Genomic DNA, 21,238 nt, shown 5'->3' with positions numbered 1-21,238 from the left:
ACGGAAGCCTCTCCTCAGCACCAGACATATGAAAGCCTGCATAGTGTTTGCTAAAAAACACATGAAGGACTCCCAGACTATGAGAAATAAGATTCTCTGGTCTGATGAGACGAAGATAGAACTTTTTGGTATGTGTGGAGAAAACCAGGCACTGCTCATCTCCTGCCCAATTCAATCCCAACAGCGAAACGTGGTGGCAGCATCATGCTATGGAGGTGTTTTTCAGCTGCAGGGACAGGTTGCAATTGAAGGAAACATGAATGCGGCCAAGTACAGAGATATCCTGGATGAAATCCTCTTTCAGAGTGCTCTGGACCTCAGACTTGCCAAAGGTTCACCTTCCAACAAGACAATGGCCCTAAGCACACAGCTAAAATAACAAAGGAGTGGCTTGAGAACTACTGTGTGACCATTCTAGACAGGCCCAGCCAGAGCCCTGACGGAACTGGAGAGGATCTGCAAGGAAGAATGGCAGAGGATACCCAAATCCAGGTGTGAAAAACTTGTTGCATCATTCCCAAGAAGACTCATGGCTGTACTAGCTCAAAAGGGTGCTTCTACTCAATACTGAGCAAATGGTCTGAATACTTATGACCATGTGATATTTCAGTTTTTCTTTTTTAATAAATTTGCAAAAATTTCTACATTTCTGTTTTTTTTCAGTCAGGATGGGTGGCAGAGTGTTCATTAATGAGAAAAAAAATAACTTTTTTGAATTTACCAAATGGCTGCAATAAAACAGTGAAAAATTTAAAGGGGTCTGAATACTTTCCATACCCAACGTAAATGAGGCTATTGAGTTTGAGTCAGAAGATCTGCAGCCAGTCTTTACATGCGGATCATACTTGGACCATGAATGTCATATGTGTGAAACTGACCTTTGGTTTGTTCATAGATCCCCATATCACGGGGATCTGTGAACTGCAAGTTTATTAAATAAAAGTCACTAATATGTGTAAAAAAAAATTTAGATTTTTTTTATGTCAAAGGTTTTCATAGCTTGTAATTATAGTTTATTTAAATATTGCTCTTTTTCATATTCTGGCACCTTTTTCTAAATTTACATACACTTTATGGGAACACTTCACTATATTCACAGGTGATCCCATATCAAGCAGTAGTCTATAGCAATGACTTTTGACACAAACTATATTTTATAAGATCAACTGAAAACTCTTAAAGTTGTCTAATGAAGACAACATAATTTACAAATAAAGCTGGTCTTGTGATAAGGAGCCCGATTCAGAAACTATTGAGGATCAGCTGCATAGAAATAAATGAAGCGGCCGAGAGAGCCAACGACCAACCCATGCACTGAGTTCCGATTTCGTTCCGAATTATACTGCCTTCTGACTGCACCCTAACAGACACACTACATTAGCGGCACTCCTTTCTGCTCATGGGTGTCAACAGCATACAGGACATGTACACACCCTATATGTTGTGGATAGACAGAAGTTGTTGTAATAAGTTGAAAATAATTGGGTTTTTAGTAAGATAACCAATAGTTTTAAAAACAGATCCATGTCTATGGTCCATGAGACTCAGAGCGGGTCCTATTCTCATCCATTTTGTCTGTCATTAAAGTCTGTGGGCATTTGTATAAAACAAGTAGGAGACCGGCTTTGTAATTCAGACTTCATCCGTTTTTAATGGATCCATTACTAAGAATCAATGGATGAGAGCAATAAAAGTGGAAGCAACTAGGATGTAAGTAGGATGACACCATAGGAAAAGATCGGTCCGCTTCCCTTGGATGGTAACCTCACAAGGATGTGTGAACCTAGCCTTAGCTGATCTAAGATGCCATTGAGCTAGCTGTCATTCAGCTGACAACTATTCTTCCCAACCTCACCGATATCGGACAAGTTTATACATGACCTCAGTAGCGAGAGGGGAGTCACCTCTGGCAGTGTTTTATCTCCCTTAATAACAAAAAGAATGGGCATGTTGACATGAAACAGCCTAAGAGGTCTTTCTCTAGAATCTGTTATAGGGGAACATTTAAAACTCCCTATTACACATGAGATGGTCATTGAACATAGACACTAGTAATCGGGAATAGGCTCGTTCCCCTGCAGTATTAGTTTATTAGATGTGCATCTATTATGTTCTGATTTTGTTTTTTAATTGGAATTCTATAATGATCTTTTCATTTTTAAGGCCTATATCTGGACCATTAAAGGGGGCTTCCCATCTCATACATTTATGGCCTATATACAGAATGTGCCATAAATGTATAGCAGATGTGTGTTCCGTCAACTAGACTCTCGCCTGTCTTGAGACCAGGCCCTCTTGTGCACAGCAATGAGTCTCTCGTCTTATCTCGAGACCAGGCCCTCTTGCGCACAGCAATGAGACTCTCGTCTATCTCGAGACCAGGCCCTCTTGCGCACTACTGTCAGTGGAGATCTTGCTAGAATTCCCATACACATTAATAGGAATTCCAATCACTTCTTCACTGACGTATAATCGAGATAGGACATAAATGTATGAGATGTGAATACCCCTTTAAAGATATGTTTGAACAGCCGGTTCGTTCAGCACCATTATGGACAAGCTGAAGTGTCTTATATTGGATCATACCTTCATATCATGCAGCCGCCTGTGCAGAATGAGAAGTGCTGCCACATCTGCTACATTACAAACCGACCTGTGTAGACAGTGTTGTGCATTTCGTTTGTAAATTAGACCATCGTTACTGATATATTCTTTATTCTACAGTGTATGTGGAAAATAACATTTTTTTTACCCTAAAATAGTTTAGAACGTGAACTTTTTAATTTCCCAGACTTTCAGATAAGCTGAAGAAATGCCGTCATATTCTTGCTTGCTTTGCCTGCAAGGCAAAAGATTGATTGCTGTATTGTTTTTTTGCTCTTTAAATATAACCCATAATCGAGCACTAATGAATAGAGACGGTAGTCTTATGCATTTCGTTATTATGACTTCCCTAGAAACAATGCTCGCAGCCTGAACAAAGTGCCCTCCTTTCAGCTGTAAGCGCTTTTTATTTTTGAAAAGCTGCATTTGTTAAGGATTTGTCACATGGAAGAACTTGGATGCTGTGTTTTTCCACGTCGAAGTGTACAGACTTCAGGAGAGCGGAATCTCTGCCCTTGTGACTGGCTGGGCGAAGTGGCGAAATAACAATTCTCTTCTGTTACATGACGAATGCCCTAGTGTTACCCCTTCACTCTATCATATCGCTATGGCAGTGAATCTGGAAAGTCATGCACTACCTGTAAGCAATGATCACAATGCTGCACAACTCGCTATTAGTGCCTGGTTGTGTAGGACATTTGTGTTAAGCAGCTGGATAGTCGTATTGTCTCTTCTGGATGTCTGTTACTATATAACATGTTTCTTTTGTGATAGTTACATGTTGAAGACACTGGTGAAATGTTACCCAAGTCTCGACGAGCCCTCACTATTCACGAAATCACAGCCCTTGCTCGCTCCTCTCTGCACGGTGAGTTCAGTAACAGTTTACTTTCTTGCAGGTCTGCATTTTTTGTTGTTTTTTTATGTATAATGATGCATGTCTTACCCCTTTTGCCCATTTTTGATTTCTGCTAAGCACTTGATTTAATACTTGGACAGTTGGCCAAGTTCCTTGACTGTATGGTCTTACTCCCACAGTTTCCTGACTTCATTTTTTTTTGCTTTTTCCCCCCCTTCAGTTTGTTCTTCATTATGCTTTTCAAGTACAATGGGAAAAAAGACTAAATCGAATGTCATTTCTTAGGGTGAAATACTTAGTTTTCTTTTGAAGTGATTATATCTTATGTCCAAACAATGATCAGACATTGTGAGCTGAAGAGGTTGGCACATAACTGCGGAAAAGTCAGTTTATTGACACAACTCCCTCATTAACAAACTTGATCTCAGCCTCAGATCACTATGTTGGCAATGTACTGGGAGGGAATGAAAAAAAGAAAATCAGTGGAAAAAATGTACTTATCTAATTTGTAGACTACATAAACTTAGACTAAAGAGTATCAAAATGGTCAAATTTATGGTAGTGGATCATCTGATGATTAGTTTCTCACATCTTTAGGGTGTGTGCACACGCTGCGGATTCTGCTGCGGATCCGCAGCGGTTTTGGCCCTGCGGATCCTTAGCAGTTTCTGCTGCGTTGTACAGTACCTTTATATTCTATGGAAAACAAAAACCGCAGTGCACACGGTGCGGATTTTTCCGCACGGATTTGCTGCGGTTTCAAAACCACAGCATGTCACTTCTTTGTGCGGAATCCGCAGTGGTTTCACACCTGCTTCATTGTAGAGGTGTCAAACTGCAGGGGAACACCGCAGGCTGATCCGCAGATAAACTGCAGGTCTTTTGACTTGCGGATTTTGCAAAATCTGCGCGGAAAAATCCGCAGCAGAATCCGCAGCGTGTGCACACACCCTCACACCACCTGTTGGTTGGCTTTTTTGGGCCAATAATTAATTTGTGCCAAAATGTTTGCACAGTTTTGTCTCATGCGGGACAAAAAAAAGTCCCAAAACCTATTAATAATTGAGGTGCAAGGCATCTACACCAAGAGAGCAAATGTATCAAGCTAAATGCGCCAGAATCCTTTTTTTTATTGTTTTTTAGTTTTGCTTTTGAAAGTTGAAACATTACAAAAAAAGCTGTGACATTCACAGTACAAGTAGAACACATTTATATGTGCATAAAATATATGAGAAAACAGAGTACGGTACTTTATACAGAGAGGCATTCGCTGAACTGGTTAATCGATTGTGTATCTACCAAAAATAGATGACATTGTATGTTTTGGAATCTCGGTCTACCTAGAAAATGCATTTGTTTATGCTTCGTACGTCTTCATACATCAAAGATTAATTGCCCTAATCTGGAAGTGAAGATTAGCCGTTTGAGCAATAAGCTGTAAGTCGTGAGTTCCGCAAGCTGCGTGTGTCAATTTTTATATCGGTAGGAATATATCTCAATGTTGGGTGGTGGGGACCTTTGGAAGTTTTCTTTGAAAATAAAGTTTCTGGCACAAAATATTAGAAGTCTGTATAAAATTCTGCTGTACTTAGTCTACTGGATCTTGTAAGAGAGTAAGTTTCCACTATGTACCAGCAAGCATACCCCCCAGAAGTCCCAGTTTTGTTTTCAGAAGACCATGGACTCCAGACCAAGAGACTTGAATCACTTGCATTCCCATATCACCAGTAAAAGCATTCCCTGCCCTTGATTGCAACTTTAAGATATTTGTTTTGCATTAGTCACAACTTTGTAGGAGTCAGACACCAGAATTTTACTGTAATTTTCACAAAAAATTGTCTTTTTTGACTTGCACCGTATTCATAATTTTTAGACTTTTTTTTGCACCTTGTCTGTTAATGTTAAGGGGGCCTGACCTAGCTAAAATGGGTATGACTTATCAGAAAGGGGTTGTTGCATAAAGTGTGACACCATGCACCTAAAAAAAACACACTAGAATGGTGGCACCCATTTCTAGCACAAAGTAACCCAACTAAAAGGTGGTGTAAACTTATACTAGACAGTCTTAAAATACACCATATTTATCATTTTGAGATTATCTAGTCTTAGGTTGTATTGCATGAGGATTAGTTCTGTATTGATAAATTTGCCGGAATATCTCCTCCTGTTGAATTTGGTTGGTGAAGGCAAATTCTAGAAAGTTTTAAATCCTAATATGTAGCTACTAGATTTGGTGGGTCTTTACCAAGACCATGAATGCCTACAATTCTCATAACCCTAAATATAGAGCAAAGGGAACATCTTAAATCCCTTCCAAATGTTTTGTTTTAAACCTGTAATAGTACAGGTAGGATTGTAGCTGATGCCAGGGTACATCACATGTTAGGGTTGAATTAAACAGGTACATGGAAGGGCACCCAATTACATAGATGTGAATAAACATGAGTATGAACAATCATTGTGATATATACTCCTATTATTACACTGAGACACCTGTCCCTTCTCTCCATGTACTAGGAATCTCACAGGTGGTGAAGGATCATGTGACCAAACCTACCGCCATGGCTCAGGGACGTGTGGCGCATCTAATTGAGTGGAAGGGCTGGAGCAAACCCAGTGACAATCCTGCTGCTCTGGAGACTCACTTTAACTCTTACTCACATCTAAGTGAGGGAGAACAGGAGGCAAGGTTTGCTGCAGGTGAGAGAGAGATTCTACAGCAATTAATGGAATACTGTATGAAGGAACAGTCACTCACTTTCCTTTCCATCCCTGTGCTTTTTTTCATGTCGTGCCATTTTTTTTGCACTGCCTTTTTCTGCTCCTAAATTTTCTTCACTTTTGCTGCTCTTATCTCATTCTTCTTTCACTCTCCCTCAATATCCTTTCTTCTTTTCTACTGCCTGAATACAACATTAATTTTATGTCCTTTTTTTTTTACACTTTGTCCATGCATTTTTCCTGCTGCATCTTCATGCTTTGCGTTTGGCTTTCCTTGAATTCTGCTGTCCTGACGCTGTCTTTCTGTATTACATTCCTGGATTTTCGAACCGTGTTCCGCTGCTGTCTATACTGTCCTATGCTTGTTCTCTTTGCTCTTGTGGTTTCCCTTCTGCCTCCACTTTTCCTATACTACCAGGAGTAGCTGAGCAGTTTGCTATAGCAGAAGCTAAACTCCGAGCGTGGTCATCAGTTGATGGAGAAGATTCCACAGATGATTCGTATGATGAGGATCTGCCTCCTTCTATGGAACATTCTCAGTCTGCAGGTCAGTCTGGGCTTTTCTGTGTGTATATTAGGAATAATGGAGATCCTAAACAAAATTCTTTTCAGAATTATTTGGTTGAAAAAGGCTATCTATAAAGTAGAACGGAGATACTGGACTACTATTTTCAAATCTCAATGTTGATAGTCATAGCTTGTCAAAGATTCTTTTTGGCAGTTCTTTACTTAGTTGATTAGAAAACATTTTTTTTTCTACACACAATGAATTCCTTTGGCCAAAAATGATGAAATTTGTGGCATATTTTTCATACATGTACCCACTTAAACTCCACCACTCCATATTTATCAAATGACACATTTTAGTGGTGAATTTTGGCCCAAATTGCGCCAGCACAATGTTTTTAGCATGGTAGTAGACTTTGCAATGTGCCATAAAAGCCAGAGACCAATCTTCACAAGTCAATGCAACATTTTATTGCTCAAATTGTGACTTTTTATGAATGTTCATTGGTACAGTTCAACAAAACTCCTAATTAATAAGGACCAATAGAGCTAGGGGTCTCCAGTGAAAAGTGAAAAAAAATATTTGAATTTTTTTATTAAATAAAAAACATATATAATAATATAAACGTAACTAAACATCCATTGCACAAGATCAAATTAATTGTAGAATAATTAATTCATTGATTGACAGCACCTGGCTGCTACTTTTTCCTCTTAATTCCTTTGGTAGTAGGGTGTACTTAATTTTTCACTGCTTCTGCACTTTATCATGCATTGGCCTGCAAAAGTATTCACCAATTGGCATTTTTCATGTTTTACTACCTCACAACCAGGAATTTCAGTGTTTTTTTACAGGGTTTGTATCAGTTCATGTAAAGAACATGCCTACAATTGTGAACATTTGGTTTTCTTTTTATTGTTAAGCAAACAACAAATAGGACAAAATAACAGAAAACTTCAGTGTACATAACTATTCACCCCCCTAAAGTCAGTACTTTGCAGAGCCTCCTTTTGCAGTAATTACCGTATTTTTCGGACTATAAGACGCACCGGACCATAAGACACACCCCACATTTTCAGAAGGAAAATAGGGAAAAAAAATAACGTGTCAAATGGGGGTCCGTCTTACAGTCCGAATTCAGCTTACCAGGGAAGGGATCGGCACATGTGGAGGAGTGTTCACAGGGGTCATTCGGTGGTCCAAGCAGGGGCGGTGGCCTCCGGGAAATCCCTCCCAGCCTGGTGCGGTGGCGGTGCTCTGTGTTGCGGCGGTGCTCTGTGGGGTGGCTTGGGCTCTGTGGGGTGGCTGGGCTCTGTGGGGTGGCTTGTGCTCTGTGGGGTGGCTGTGCTCTGTGGGGTGGCTTGAGATCTGTGGGACAGCGGGGCTCTGTGGGGCGGCAGTACTCTGTCCTGGGGTGGTAGCGGCTCTGTGCTGCGTGGGGGGCTCCGTCGGCATTTCATCAAAGCCCGGAAGCCTGGCAGCTCCGTTGTGGGACGCAGAGGCCTCCGGAAAGATGGCCACAGGGGGCCTCCGGAAAGATGGCCGCCGGGGGCAGCGCATGCTCAAATTCAAATCTCGTCCCCGGCGGCCATCTTTCCGGAGGCCACCGCATCGCAGCAATGGAGCTGCAGGGGCTTCCGGGCTTTGATGAAAATACCGGCGGAGCCGCCCACGCAGGACGGAGACCTACTGCCACCACACCACAGAGCCCCGACACCATCGAACCACAGCCTGGGAAGGGAGGCTGCATCTTGACCGCCGCCACTGGTGAACTTCCATCCATTCTCAAATCACTGACAGACTGAAACAGGTTTTGCTTAAGAATATCCCTGTATTTCGCATAACTCATCTTCCCCTCGATTCGGACCATTTTCCCTGTCACTGCTGCCTAAATACATCTCACTGCTGCCACATGTTTCACTGTGGTGATGGTCTTCTTAGGGTGATGAGCAGTTTTGGTTTGGCGTCAGACATAGCATTTACCTTGGTGGCCAAAAAGTTCAATTTTAGTCTCATCTGACCACCAGCGCCAATGAAAAGGGCCATTACAACTCTATAGCCACACTCACATGTTCAGTATTTGGTCAGTATTTTCCCTCAGTATATGTAAGCCAAAACCAGGAGAGGAACAGTCAGAGGAAAAGTGTAATAGAAACACAATACCACTTCTGCATTTATAACCCACTCCTAGTTTTGGCTTAGAAATACTGATGTAAAATACTGACCAAATACTGAATATGTGAACGTGGGCTATGGGTCAGTGAAAAACACGTCTGTGTGTTGTCCGTGTTTAGCATTGCAAAGGATAGAAGATACTTTAATTTATTTATCCATCCGTGAAAAACACTGTTGACACTGATGGTAAAAACAGACACACTGATGGTGAAAACGGACACACTAATGCACAACACTGATGAAATCGCTACAATTTTTTCACGTAGATGTTGAAACTTGTGAATGAGGCCTCAGTCATTTTTTGGAATTTACTTTTCAAGTGAATTGGTTAGTGGAAAGAAGTGTGGCTTATTGCAATATCACCCCACATTTTTGGTGTACCATACTAGAGTACATTTAAGCCAACAAATAGGTTATGTTAGACAAACTGTTAAAACTATTGTCAAATTTATATTCAAGCATAATCCACGGTAATAAATTTGGTGACTAGTCTTAGTTTTGCAAAGATTTGACAGGGTTAGTAAATTTGTCTTTCTTTTTTTTCTATCCATTTATATTGTGCATGATTTTTCCCTTAAAACACCACTCCAGTGGGGGTTTTTTTCAGCACTGGAGTGGTGCTTTAAAGCTAAGCCCACTGCCTCCCGGTCATATACTCACCCTCCGGCGTCTTCGCAGTTTTTTCGGTGCCGCCCCAGTCTCCCTACGCTATCTTGTGAGCGCAGCTTCTGACTGGCTGGAAGTCGGACGCTATGTCACAAGAGCACAATGCAAGTCTGTGAGAGCCAGAGCGAGGGCAGAACAAGGTTCTTTTAGACTTCTATTGAAAAGTGACCTCTACATAACTGCATTAAACACTGAAGGTCACTTTCCGCTGGAGACCAACAGGAGCGGCGTCAAAAACACAAAAATAGATGAAAACGCCAAAAGGTAGGTATGAGACGGGGGACTTACATTTAGGGTGTGTGCAGACGCTGCGGAATCCGCTGCCGATTAATCCGCACGGATTTTGCAAAAACCGCAGATAAACCGCAGGTCAAAAGACCTGCGGATTATCTGCGGTTTTGCCTGCGGTTTGGTCCTGCGGATTCACCATCTCCACAATGTCATGTCAATTCTTTCTGCGGTTTCAAAACCACAGCAAATCCGCACGGATTTTTCCGCAACGTCTACACAGCGTTTTTTTTTTACCATTCATTTGAATGGTACTGTACACCGCAGCTAAAACTGCTGCGGGTCCGCAGCGGCCAAAAACGCTGCGGAAACGCAGCGGAATCCGCAGCATGTGCACATACCCTTAAAGCACCACTCCAGCGGTGCAATAAAAAAAAATACACCATCCATTGTAAGGTGCTGAATCTTAAGAGAAGAAACACAATATATTTGTGGAGAGTGATGGATAATATTTATACCCTTTTATAGGGACAGGCATTTGATATAGAATATATACTGTAGATCATCAATAGAAGTTTCTTTTTCAACATGTGAGATGGTGCTACTGTACCTACCGTTTGGGAGCACTAAGTGCTACATCATGACTTTTCTTGAAAGGTGATCTGAATGATCACGAATTCTGTCCTGACCAAGAAGAGTAAGGCTGGCCATACACATTAGATGGCTGGCGTTGAATGATGCTTTGGCCGACATACATCTCAGCCGACTCTCCCATGCACAGGAGCACTTGCTCGGCCAAGGGCTTCTGTGTACTTTATGAGAACGCCTCCAGCTGACAATTTGGCCAGCGACTTATCTCAGTGAGAACAATATGTTCAGCAGTCCGAAATTAGACTTGCGTGATCGACATTAGACCATAAGTCGAACCTGTTGATATAGGAGGTTTCCGACAACATTTGCCTACTGTATATGGGGGCCTTAAGAGTAGCCAGTTCTGCTGCAGGTTGAAATACAACTAGAGAAATGTGCCACACTTCACTCGCTGATTGGCATTTCCAGGAGAATCTTATTAATGGTCTTAGTCAAATGGGCCTGTCCTGGTAAAAAATGCTCATTCCATCACTGGGTCACTTGCTGGGCAAGCAAGCTATTAATATTTTACAGGACCATTTACCGTTTCCTATTCTGCAGAATTGTAATGTATCTGTAAAAATCGAACGCCATACTGTGACTCCAAATGGCATCCAGATTTTTTCTCGCACCCATCCATTTTTGGAGTGAAATCACAGCATGCTGTGATTTTTTTCACAGACAGATTCTGTCAGTGAAAAAAAGTCCATCATCACTGCCCCATTGAATAAGATTGGTCTGAGTTCTATCCAATAAAAAAATTAGATATAACTTGTTCGATTTATATAGTGGTGTGAACAAGCCCTTAATGTAATACTTTTTCTTTTTCTGTGTAGATTTTCTGAGCCCAATGCAGAAGGATTTGATGTCTTCTCATGTATGTTGCTGTGACAGTGACTCCTCGCGCACCCTGTCTCCTCAAACTCTTTGTTCCAGTCTCTGCAGCTTAGATGAGGAACAGCTGCTTTTGGGATCTCCAGCTCAGATGGTTGAAGAGTCTTTACTCATAAAACCACAATCAGGTCTAGGTCCATATGATCGTCTCCAAGATCTCGAATGTGAGGACTCTTCATATTCCATGTCCTTCTCTGAGTCCTGTCTAAGTCCAAGTGAAGATGAGCTTATTTCTTTCCCTACACTGAGTGGAGGGTCTGGTGTGCTCGCTTTGCATAGGAAGGGCTCTGATGTGGTGTCTTCTGGTGTGGTGTCACTAGATGAAGATGAAGAGGACCAACCCTGACTTGAAATCAAACTGCCACTCTCACTTTTTCAGTCTCCCCTTTTTTCTGAATTATGGTATAACTTGATTTCAGAGAATCATGGACTAATGAAAGGGCATTACTCATGAAAGCATTACATCTTTCTTCCATAAGCTTAATTCAATCATTTTGGATTATTATTTCCAGACATCTTGATTTCTCTTTTTGGTAACTTTTTTTTTCTTTTCACTAATTTTTTTTTGTAATTTCCTTTTTCATGTTATTTTATTTACATACACACAATTAATTGCCTGTTTGGTCTATTTTGCATGATTCTTGCCCTTGGGCACCGTGCTGATTCAGTGGAGGGCCTTAAATCTGTTGTCTGCATGTGTTGCACCCCATTTTATGCCACCTCCAACTGATGCCACCTCCAGCCTGATTTTGTGTTGGTGGTGGAAACTGGGTTAGGAACAGTGGCAGCACGGTTTGTCCCAGCCATCTCCTGGATCTACTCACAAATCTGTGGTTCCCTCTGCACCACAGAATCCAGGAACCAGAATGTGAGGAACATGGGGTGTGCTATGGATTCTGTGACATTTGTGCAGCCTCAGGACTGTACAAGGACTTGTGGAGCTCCGGTGACACTGTGGGGACCCTCCTTCCTGTGGGCTCTGTGGGCGCATGCTTTGTGCAGGGGAGCCCTTTCTTTTCTAGCATTTTGTACGTGTCTGTTTGCTGCTCTTGGAAGGTCTTGTACGGTAACATCAAAAGTTTGTAACTCATTTTCCTGCGTCTATGAAAATATATGACCGGCTGTGTATATATAAATACATATATACATATATATATCTAAAAAAAATGGCGATCGTTTGTCTTTATTTGCTTATTGGTATTGATGGTGAAGAATTATATGAAAATAATATGAGGAGGTGATACTGTCACAGATATGTATAACAATGTTTGATTCGATTAATATAAAATTATATATTATCCCTACATGGAAGCATCATATAATGTTTGGCCTAAATATAATGTTAGCCCTGCTTCCCTTGCTTGGGGATGCAGTTTTAGTATTTAGTGGTAAGCAAAACTGTACTTTTTTCTTTCCAGTTTTCAGGGATGATCAACATTATAGTTTTTGCTTTTTAATGGTTTTATACATTTATACAATCTGACAGCATTGGTAACCTTCACTATCAGGCTATGGACACGACCGATTTTCTCTCATTCGAGAAAATCGATCAGTCCGATTATGCTAATTACACTGATTAGAGTTTGATCAGAGTGAGATCCGATTTTCTCAGATGTGGAGAAAATCGAACCAAACTTAGATGTCATCCGAGTGCAGTCCAATTTTATCCACAGACCTATAAACATGAAAGACCATGTGTGATTCAGTAATCAGAGGCAACTTGTGTATGCTGCAATTTCTTTCCTTAGCCTGATACGGTCTGAGGAAAAATATTGGATATGTGCACAGCATTCGTTCTTATGTTATTTTATCTGTCAATGCCCTTAGGCTATGTCCACACGTTGCGGATTTGCTTGCGGAAATTTCTGCATCTCTTGGCAGAAATATGCAGTGTAAATTCCGTATGTTTTTTGTGCGGATTTTATGCGTTTTTGATGCGGATTTGTATGCGGATTTTAGCTAAAGATATATTATTATTCTATATTCTCTGCCTACACACTCTTCCTCCTTTTGACATCATTTCCATTGACAAATCTGCATCATTTTTGGCACCAAATACGCAGCAAACCCGCAAAACCTTGTTACACCTGTGTTTTTGCTCCAGATTTGAGTGACTCAATGGAAGTCAATGGGTGAAAAACGCTGCAGGTCCACAAAAAGAATTGACATGCTGCAGAAAATAAAACTCTGCGAATAAGGACGGAAATTTCCGGATCATGTGCACAACAATTCAGGATTGTCATTGATTAACCTTGCTTTAGTAATCCTAGTCCTTTGCATTTTTGGAGCATTTCCGCGTGGAAAAAAAACGCCGTGGATACGCAACCAATCTGCATCGTGTGCACATAGCCTTACTGTACATTTATGTTCACTAACCTCTTTGAGTACATGGATGCCATATAATAAAAAAAGAATCACTTGCTGGATCAGCTATTCAAAAGTACACATCTCAATAGACAAGAGAATGGAAGAACATACAAGAACAGTTCTTGGACCCCTTAGGTCACAGTCACACGTTCAGTATTTGGTCGGTATTTTACCTCAGTATCTGTAAGCCAGAACCAGGAGTGGGTGAGAAATCCAGAAGTGGTGACGTGTTTCTATTATAATTTGCCTCTGATTGTTCCATTCTTTATTTTGATTTAAAGATACTGAGGTAAAATACTGACCAAATACTGAACGTGTGAATGTTTCCTTAATGTCCAACAGATGTATTTTTAAGAATGCCATGGTTATTATAGAACGTCTTAGTCTTCATTTTGTAGCATATATGTCAGGAACACCGCACTGAACTTGCTCACTGAGCCAGTGCGCGTGTCCTGAGTAATGCGAACAGTGCTCCAAGATACCTGTGGAGCGGGCAGCAACCGAATAGGTGCGTACTTCAGAGCCGCAGGACCTGAAGCACGTGACTGCAGGGGGCGTGGCCTAAACTCCACAGAGCTAGGCGCTGCAAGAGAACTCCTAGCAGGGTAACTGCGAGACAAAGTTACCAGGGGGCATAGACAGGGAGAATAGTCAAGACGTAGCCAATGAGTCACACACAGAGATAGCTGCAAAGGTACAAGAGGGGCGAGCAGAGAGTAGTCAGATAACAGGCAACGAGTCATACACAGAGAGGGTAGCGCAGTACAGAATCAACAGGCAAACTCGCAATGGGGAACAGAACCGGGTCAGAACCATATAAACAAGCTATAACAACGAAGAGGCACAGGCACACGGAGGTCACCACACTCGGCCAAAGGCAAAAGTATAACTGACAGGGATTGGAGCTTCCCAGGGGTTTAAGAAGCTCTCCTAGAACCAGAAAGAGGCCACAATCATTAACCCCAGGTGTGCAGGTCAAAACCTGCACCGAGCTCCAGATATTAACCCCAGGTGTGCAGCTCAAAAACCTGCACTGGGATCATGACAATATACTTCACCACTGTATCATTTTGTCTTGTTGGTTGCAGACCAACAGCCAAGACATGTAATCTCATACAAATTAGGGCATTTTTTTTTATTATTGTATAGGTAGGCCCCCAAGCTTAAAGGGATCCTGGCTGTTACCCTTAAGCCAGATTCATACATCCATGTGTCGCACTCTACAAACTTTGATGCAGAGTCTCGCTGTGGGTCTCCTGACTCGAACTTGACAGCTTCATCTTCATATACAGTATGCCTATGAGGCTGTTGAGTTTGGGTTGGAAACCCATGGGCGTGCTGTGACACACGGATATGTGAATGTGGACTTAAAAGCATACCTTTACCCAAGAAGAACTATAGTAACTCTGAAGTCTACCGTGGAGCTTTTCATGTCAGCTTTTCGTTCTTCAGACATCAGTTCCTGACACAAGATAAAGCTCCTTTGTTTCCACTATTATTGCACCCTTGGCAGAGGTGGACACAGACAGGAGAGGGGCCCTGTGCAGGAACAGTATATGGGGGTCCTTTGCAGTCCAACAGCTCATCATAACGCACAAATCCGCCTACTCTTCTGGTGAATATGAACTCCCTTACATCCTGGGCCTTTGTGCAACTGCACAGGCTGTACCACTGAGACGTCCACTCCTGTCTCCTGGGCCTAAAATGTAAAGGCCCCGTTACACATAACGATGTCCCAGCGATCCCACCAACGGTCCGACATGGATGGGATTGCTGGGACATCGTTAGGCTGATCGCTGGTGAGCTGTCACATAGACAGCCCCTCCAGCGATCAGGACCAGCGAGCAAGCTGGTTTCCAATGTAAACAGCGGGTATCTAAGAGTCGCGCGGCTCCTAGATACCCGCTGTTTACATTGGAAACCAGCGTGCAGCGTCGCTGATCGTTGCTCTCCCACTGCCACACGCAGCGATGCGTGCTGGCCAGCGGGAGACCAATGATCAAAAAACGGCCCAGGACGATCCTGCATAATCAGCGATACCCGGCAGGGGGGCCGGTCGCTGATCCATGTCACACACAGCGATATCGCTGGCGAGATCGCTGTGGCATCACAAAATCAGCAATCTCGCTGGCGATATCGCTGTGTGTGATGGGGCCTTAAGTCTCCTTGTCACAGAAAACCAATGTCTCACTCAGTCCAATTGCTTTTCTATTCAAAAATGTGAGAGATTGACTGCTCAATGTGATGTCATTGTACTGTGTCGAGAACGCCATTGTGGCATTTGATTTTGTGACAGTTTATCTCTGCTCAAACATGAGAAAATTAAAATAACAAAACATGTTAAAAACATGCTTACCACTTCTTGTGACTTTTTTTTTTTTAAACAAGTTCATGTACAGTGGCATGTAGTTTGGGCACCCCTGGTCAAAATTACTATTATTGAGAACAGTTGAGAAAATTGAAGATATAATTATCTCTAAAAGGCCTAAAGTTAAAGATTAAACATTTCCTTCGTATTTTAGGCAAAAAAAAAATATATTGTCATTTTTTTCATTTTAAAAATTACAAATAACAAAATGTGCCGGTGAAAAAGTTTGGCCACCTTTGGAGATTTGTGTGCTCAGCTAACTTTGACCAAGATTTCAGACCTTAATTAGCCTGTTAGGGTTATGGCTTGTTCACTATCATCATTAGAAAAGGCCAGGTGATGCAAATTTCACAGCATTATAAAAACCCAGCCTCCTCTAACCTTGTGCCAAAAAACAGCAGCGAAGGGTTCTTCTAAGCAGCTGCCTAGCATTCTCAAAATGAAAATGGAGGAGGCCCACAAAGCAGGAGAAGGCTATTAGAAGATAGCAAAGCGTTTTCAAGTTGCCCTTTCCTCAGTTCAAAATGTAATTAAGAAATGCCAGTTAACAGGAACAGTGAAGGCCAAGATAAGGTCTGTAAGACCAAGCAAACTTTCACTGAGCTACTAGTAGGATTGCTAGAGAGGCAAATCAAAACCCCTGCTTGACTGCAAAAGACCTTCAGAAAGATTTAGCAGACTCTGAAGTTGTGTTACATTGTTCTACTATTCAGAGACACCTGCAGAAATATGGCCTTCATGGAAGAGTCATCAGAAGAAAACCTGCCTCCTCACCATAAGGTGAGGACCATAAGGTCAAACTTGCGAGAAACTCTCACGAGTCTCGCATCTGCATCTCAATATCCGGCACTGCCAGCGGCACTCGGGACTGGAGTGCTCAGCTGCATATAAATGCATGCAGCCGCATACTCCGGTCACGAGTGCAGGCGGCAGTGCCAAGTATTGAGATGCGAGACTCGTACGAGTTTCTCGCAAGTGTGACCTCGGCTTAAAATTCAGTGTCAGAAGTGTTAGGCGTCGGATTCCTGCAGCGACACAACAGGAATCCAGAGCCTCACATGCTGCTCTGCAGCAAGCCATTCCCGAGGCTAAGTCCCTCTGCCACTCCACTGAGCATGCTCACGAGACGATCTCCCATTGGAGGTCGGGAGTCACGTGCTCAGGTTCTTCTCCAGATCTGATTGGTCCATCTCAGAGATCTGGAAGGTCCCGGCAGCGCACGGCTATAAAAGGCCCGCATGGCCACTCGGCCATGTGCTAGTATAGACTCTTCTTGCTAGATGTGTGAATAGTGATGGATGTATGATTCTGGTGACTGACTTATTAAGATTCCCCTCCCTCTGATATTACGCATGTGGATAGGGAACCATAGAAAGAGTCAGCGCCGGTCAGTGGCAAACCTTAGGCCACTGTGCACACAGCACCTCTACACTAGCGTCCGGTGGTGTCACGTCTCTCATGGAACTATCGCATAGCGGCTGTGTCTGCCACCGTTCTGCATTCAGCAGCACTTACCAGCATCCGCAGTAGCGACGCCGCACGCACGGTAGGTCTAGACGGACACTGTCCCCTGTCTTGGACCCTGTCCTGTGACCTGATACGTGCGTGTAATTTCGCTGAGACCTGTGAAACTAACAGGCTCGGTGTTTATGTTTATGTTACAGCGCCTCTGTGAGTTAACAGAGTCCGCTCTGCTCACATCGGGTGGCGTTTAACCCGTGCGCGTTATACTGCCATATAGTGCATCTGCCATTACTCAGCAGTAGTGTTTACACCTTCTGCACGGTGGACCCCGAGCGGTGAACGCACTTTATTATTTATTTATTTAGTGCATTCCGCCATACCTAATAAGGAAGTATGCAAAAGAATGTCTAAACAAGCCTGATGCATTCTGGAAACAAGTCCTGTGGACTGTGGTGTAGTGACCACTGTGTCCGCTAGGGGGCGCTGTGTGGATGTCCAAGGAGAGAGGATGAATGGCAGAGTCATGAATGACCATTATGTATCTCAAGATGGCTGGCCTTGAGATGGAGACTGATGTGTGTGTTGATCAGCAGTGATACTGCTGATGTGTTGTGTCAATGTGTCCGGGAGAAGTCTCCAGGTAACTGGGGAGATGGGCAGGCCCAGTTACCTACAAACCCACCCAGGGGGTGTGGTTAAGAACGCTATTCCAAAGTGTGTGTGAATGGTTCAAGGACCTGTGATGAGGTCATAGCCATGTGACCCGGTGGGTGTGGCTACGGACCATATAAGGTGGCCAGGGTAGGTCACATGTGAATGCAGGGACCCGGTTACCTACAAACCCACCCAGGGGGTGTGGTTAAGAACGCTATTCCAAAGTGTATGTCAATGGTTCAATGACCTGTGATGAGGTCATAGCCATGTGACCCGGTGGGCGTGGCTACGGACCATATAAGGTGGCCAGGGTAGGTCACATGTGAATGCAGGGACCCGGTTGGTCCGTTGTAGAAGGTCCCGCTGGGAGATGGCTAACAGCATGTGAAGTGGCAGTGTGTAATGGCTGCCAGCATCTGAGAGTTCCCAGGGGAACGAAAGAACGTCTGGAGAATGAAGCAGTCATGAGGAGACCCTGACAGGGTGAGATAACTTGGTGGCTAGAAAGCCTGCATATTGAATGTTGCATAACCTGTATGACTACAGGGTAACAGAGTGGAGCTCTGGCATGGACGCTATGCTGTTTAAATGAATTTCATGTTATGGCTGTGGGTTTATGGTGCCTGAATAAACCACATGGAGTTATTGTTTTATGGAAAACCCGTGCCGGACGTGATTATTTGGCTGCCAAGCGAGTGATCCCCTATGTGAATGACAGCGCTACCTCACAGGACCGATACAGTTAAAATAGAACTCTTTGGTCACAATGATGTATGTGTGGCAAAAAAAAGTGCACAGAATTTCAGGAAAAGAACATCTCGCCAACCATTAAGCATGGGGGTGGATCAATCATGCTTTGGGGTTGTGTTCTGGGCTGCCACTAGGAATTTCGGGGCCCCATACTGGCAGAATTTTGTGGGCCCTCTTGAGACTCCGCCCAGGCTCCACTGTTATGAATGGGTCACCGAGGAGAAAAAGGCAAAACAAGCTAAGCCACAGAAAACCAGAGTGGTTGGTAACTATGCAGATTGCAGATCCCTGATCTTACCACACAACTAGCAGTAGCTGTGGAGCTAGACGCCTCGTCACGGCCAGAGGACTACATAAGCCCAAAGCAAGAAAAGGGAAAACTAACTGCTCCAGAGCAGACCCCAAAGGAATAGATAGCCCCCACACATGTATTGACGGTGAAACAAGATGAAGGCACAAACACAGGCAGGAAAATAGGCTGAGCAAATGATGGGGCCCAAACTAACTAGACAGGAAGGGAAAGGGAAGATACTGCAACCTGCAAAAAACCCTACCAAAATAATGTCCAACACTTCTGATAGCAAAATTAACCCTGAAGTCACTAGACTTCTCCCACTATATCAGCACTCTGAAATATTCGGAGACAGAGCAAAAAGAGACCGAACTAGTAAGGGACAAAAAGTCAATTGGCAAAATACTGACAAATAAGAGTGTAAATTCAGCTCAGCCCCCAGCCGGGGCTGGCAGACCACACAAAAAACTGAATAGACCAACAAAATCAAGTGTGATCATTAGCAGAAAAACTTAGCTTTAGATGACTGGAACAGAGCTGAAAACCAAGAGCTGACAAGCCAGAAGGAATCACCAGCAACTGAATAGGGCATCGGCTGTCTTAAATCCAATCTGAGAATCCTGAGATCCAATCATCATCCTCATTCTCAGGTGGCAGATCTCCACCAATCAAACCAGCCGCACCACCTCCCGACCCCACCAGAGGGAGTCCAGAAGGGGAACCAGAGAATGAACTCACAACACTCCACCTAACCCAGGCTCCATCCCTCGAACTGTCCACAGTCCCACCGCTCTCTTTTGGAAAAACTCCACTTTTTACCTATCACACATTAACAGTTCCCATCACCAGATCACACATATAGCCAGCAGCTTTTGCTTTGGCCAAAAGATTTCTTTTAAACCGCCACCATAACAGGGTAGACACTTTTGGCCAGGCCCTACTCTACTGTAACCTATTAAATATTTGTTAAAATATGCAATACAATTTAGGCATATTTTTATTTATTTTTCAATTTTTAAAATGACCAATAATATCACATACAAGGAACAAATACCGCTACACCGTGTCCAGACCACATATTACCACCACATAGTGACCTATAATACCACATACAAGGAACAAATACCACCGCACCATGACCAGACCACATATTACCACCACAAAGTGACCAAATAATAGCACATACAAGGGACAAATACCACCGCACCATGCCCAGACCACATATTACAACCACATGGTGACTGAATACTACAATACTGACCATTAATAAAAAAAAACATAATACTATGACCATAAGTGGCATTATACACTGGAGATCTGTACTTAGTATGCAGTGTCTGTGTACAGGTAATATAGTGATCAATGGCATTATACATAGGAGCTCTGTATATAATGTACAGGTAACACAGTTATCACTAGTGACATTATACACAGGACCTCTGTATGTAGTATACAGTGTATAGTGTCAGTGTATAGGTAACACACTAACTCACCAGTGATGTCTCTAGGTGAAGTCCTTCTTCCTTGCTTTTCATCTTTCATCCAGCACAGATCGCCATCACGTCTTCCAGCCAGGGCTCGTCTCTGCGGGAAATAACACAGTTATCTAGAGCTCTGCTTGCAGAACACATTACTTATTTTTTCCCAACTTCTACATTACACCACATGAAGAAAAAAAGGCGACATAGTGTTGCTCTGCACAGTAACAGGACCGCCCCTCCATGTAAAACAGTATACTCAAAAAATTAAATACATCACTGCAGTAATAATATCCCTTAATTAGCTCCTATGGTAATAATATCCCCCATCCTGACCCCCCGTGTGTCTCATTCCTGGCTTCAGCTATATGTGCTCCCATCCCACCCTCATGAGTATCCATTCTGCCCCATATGATCTCCACATCCTGCCCCATCTGTCTCCATTGTATCCATCCTGCCCCATGATCCTGCACAATCTGTCTCCAACCCTGCCCCATCTGTCTCCAATCATGCCCCGTGTCTCGCATTCTGCCCCATGTCTCACATTCTGCCCCCTCCTGTGTCTTAGGGGCCGTCGCAC

At 43.1% G+C, this 21,238-nt stretch overlaps 1 protein-coding gene across 2 annotated transcripts in view; it reads left to right on the top strand.

The window, feature by feature from the left end:
* FAM131A (family with sequence similarity 131 member A) overlaps window positions 1–16,001 on the top strand; it is a 110,925-nt gene extending 94,924 nt beyond the window's left edge. For both annotated transcript variants that reach the window (XM_073589226.1, XM_073589227.1), the window contains 4 exons: window positions 3,379–3,472; window positions 5,981–6,163; window positions 6,603–6,731; window positions 11,228–16,001. In XM_073589226.1, coding sequence (XP_073445327.1) covers window positions 3,379–3,472; window positions 5,981–6,163; window positions 6,603–6,731; window positions 11,228–11,631 — 810 coding nt within the window. In that variant the 3' untranslated portion in view covers window positions 11,632–16,001. The remainder of the gene's footprint in view (window positions 1–3,378; window positions 3,473–5,980; window positions 6,164–6,602; window positions 6,732–11,227) is intronic.
* The last annotated feature ends 5,237 nt before the right edge of the window (window positions 16,002–21,238 follow it).

Source organism: Dendrobates tinctorius, unplaced genomic scaffold (genome assembly GCF_039654945.1).
Source record: "Dendrobates tinctorius isolate UK_male_01 unplaced genomic scaffold, ASM3965494v1 ptg000107l, whole genome shotgun sequence".
Taxonomy (NCBI): domain Eukaryota; kingdom Metazoa; phylum Chordata; class Amphibia; order Anura; family Dendrobatidae; genus Dendrobates; species Dendrobates tinctorius.
The sequence above is the reverse complement of the archived record's forward strand: the minus strand, read 5'-3'. Positions and strand labels throughout refer to the sequence as shown.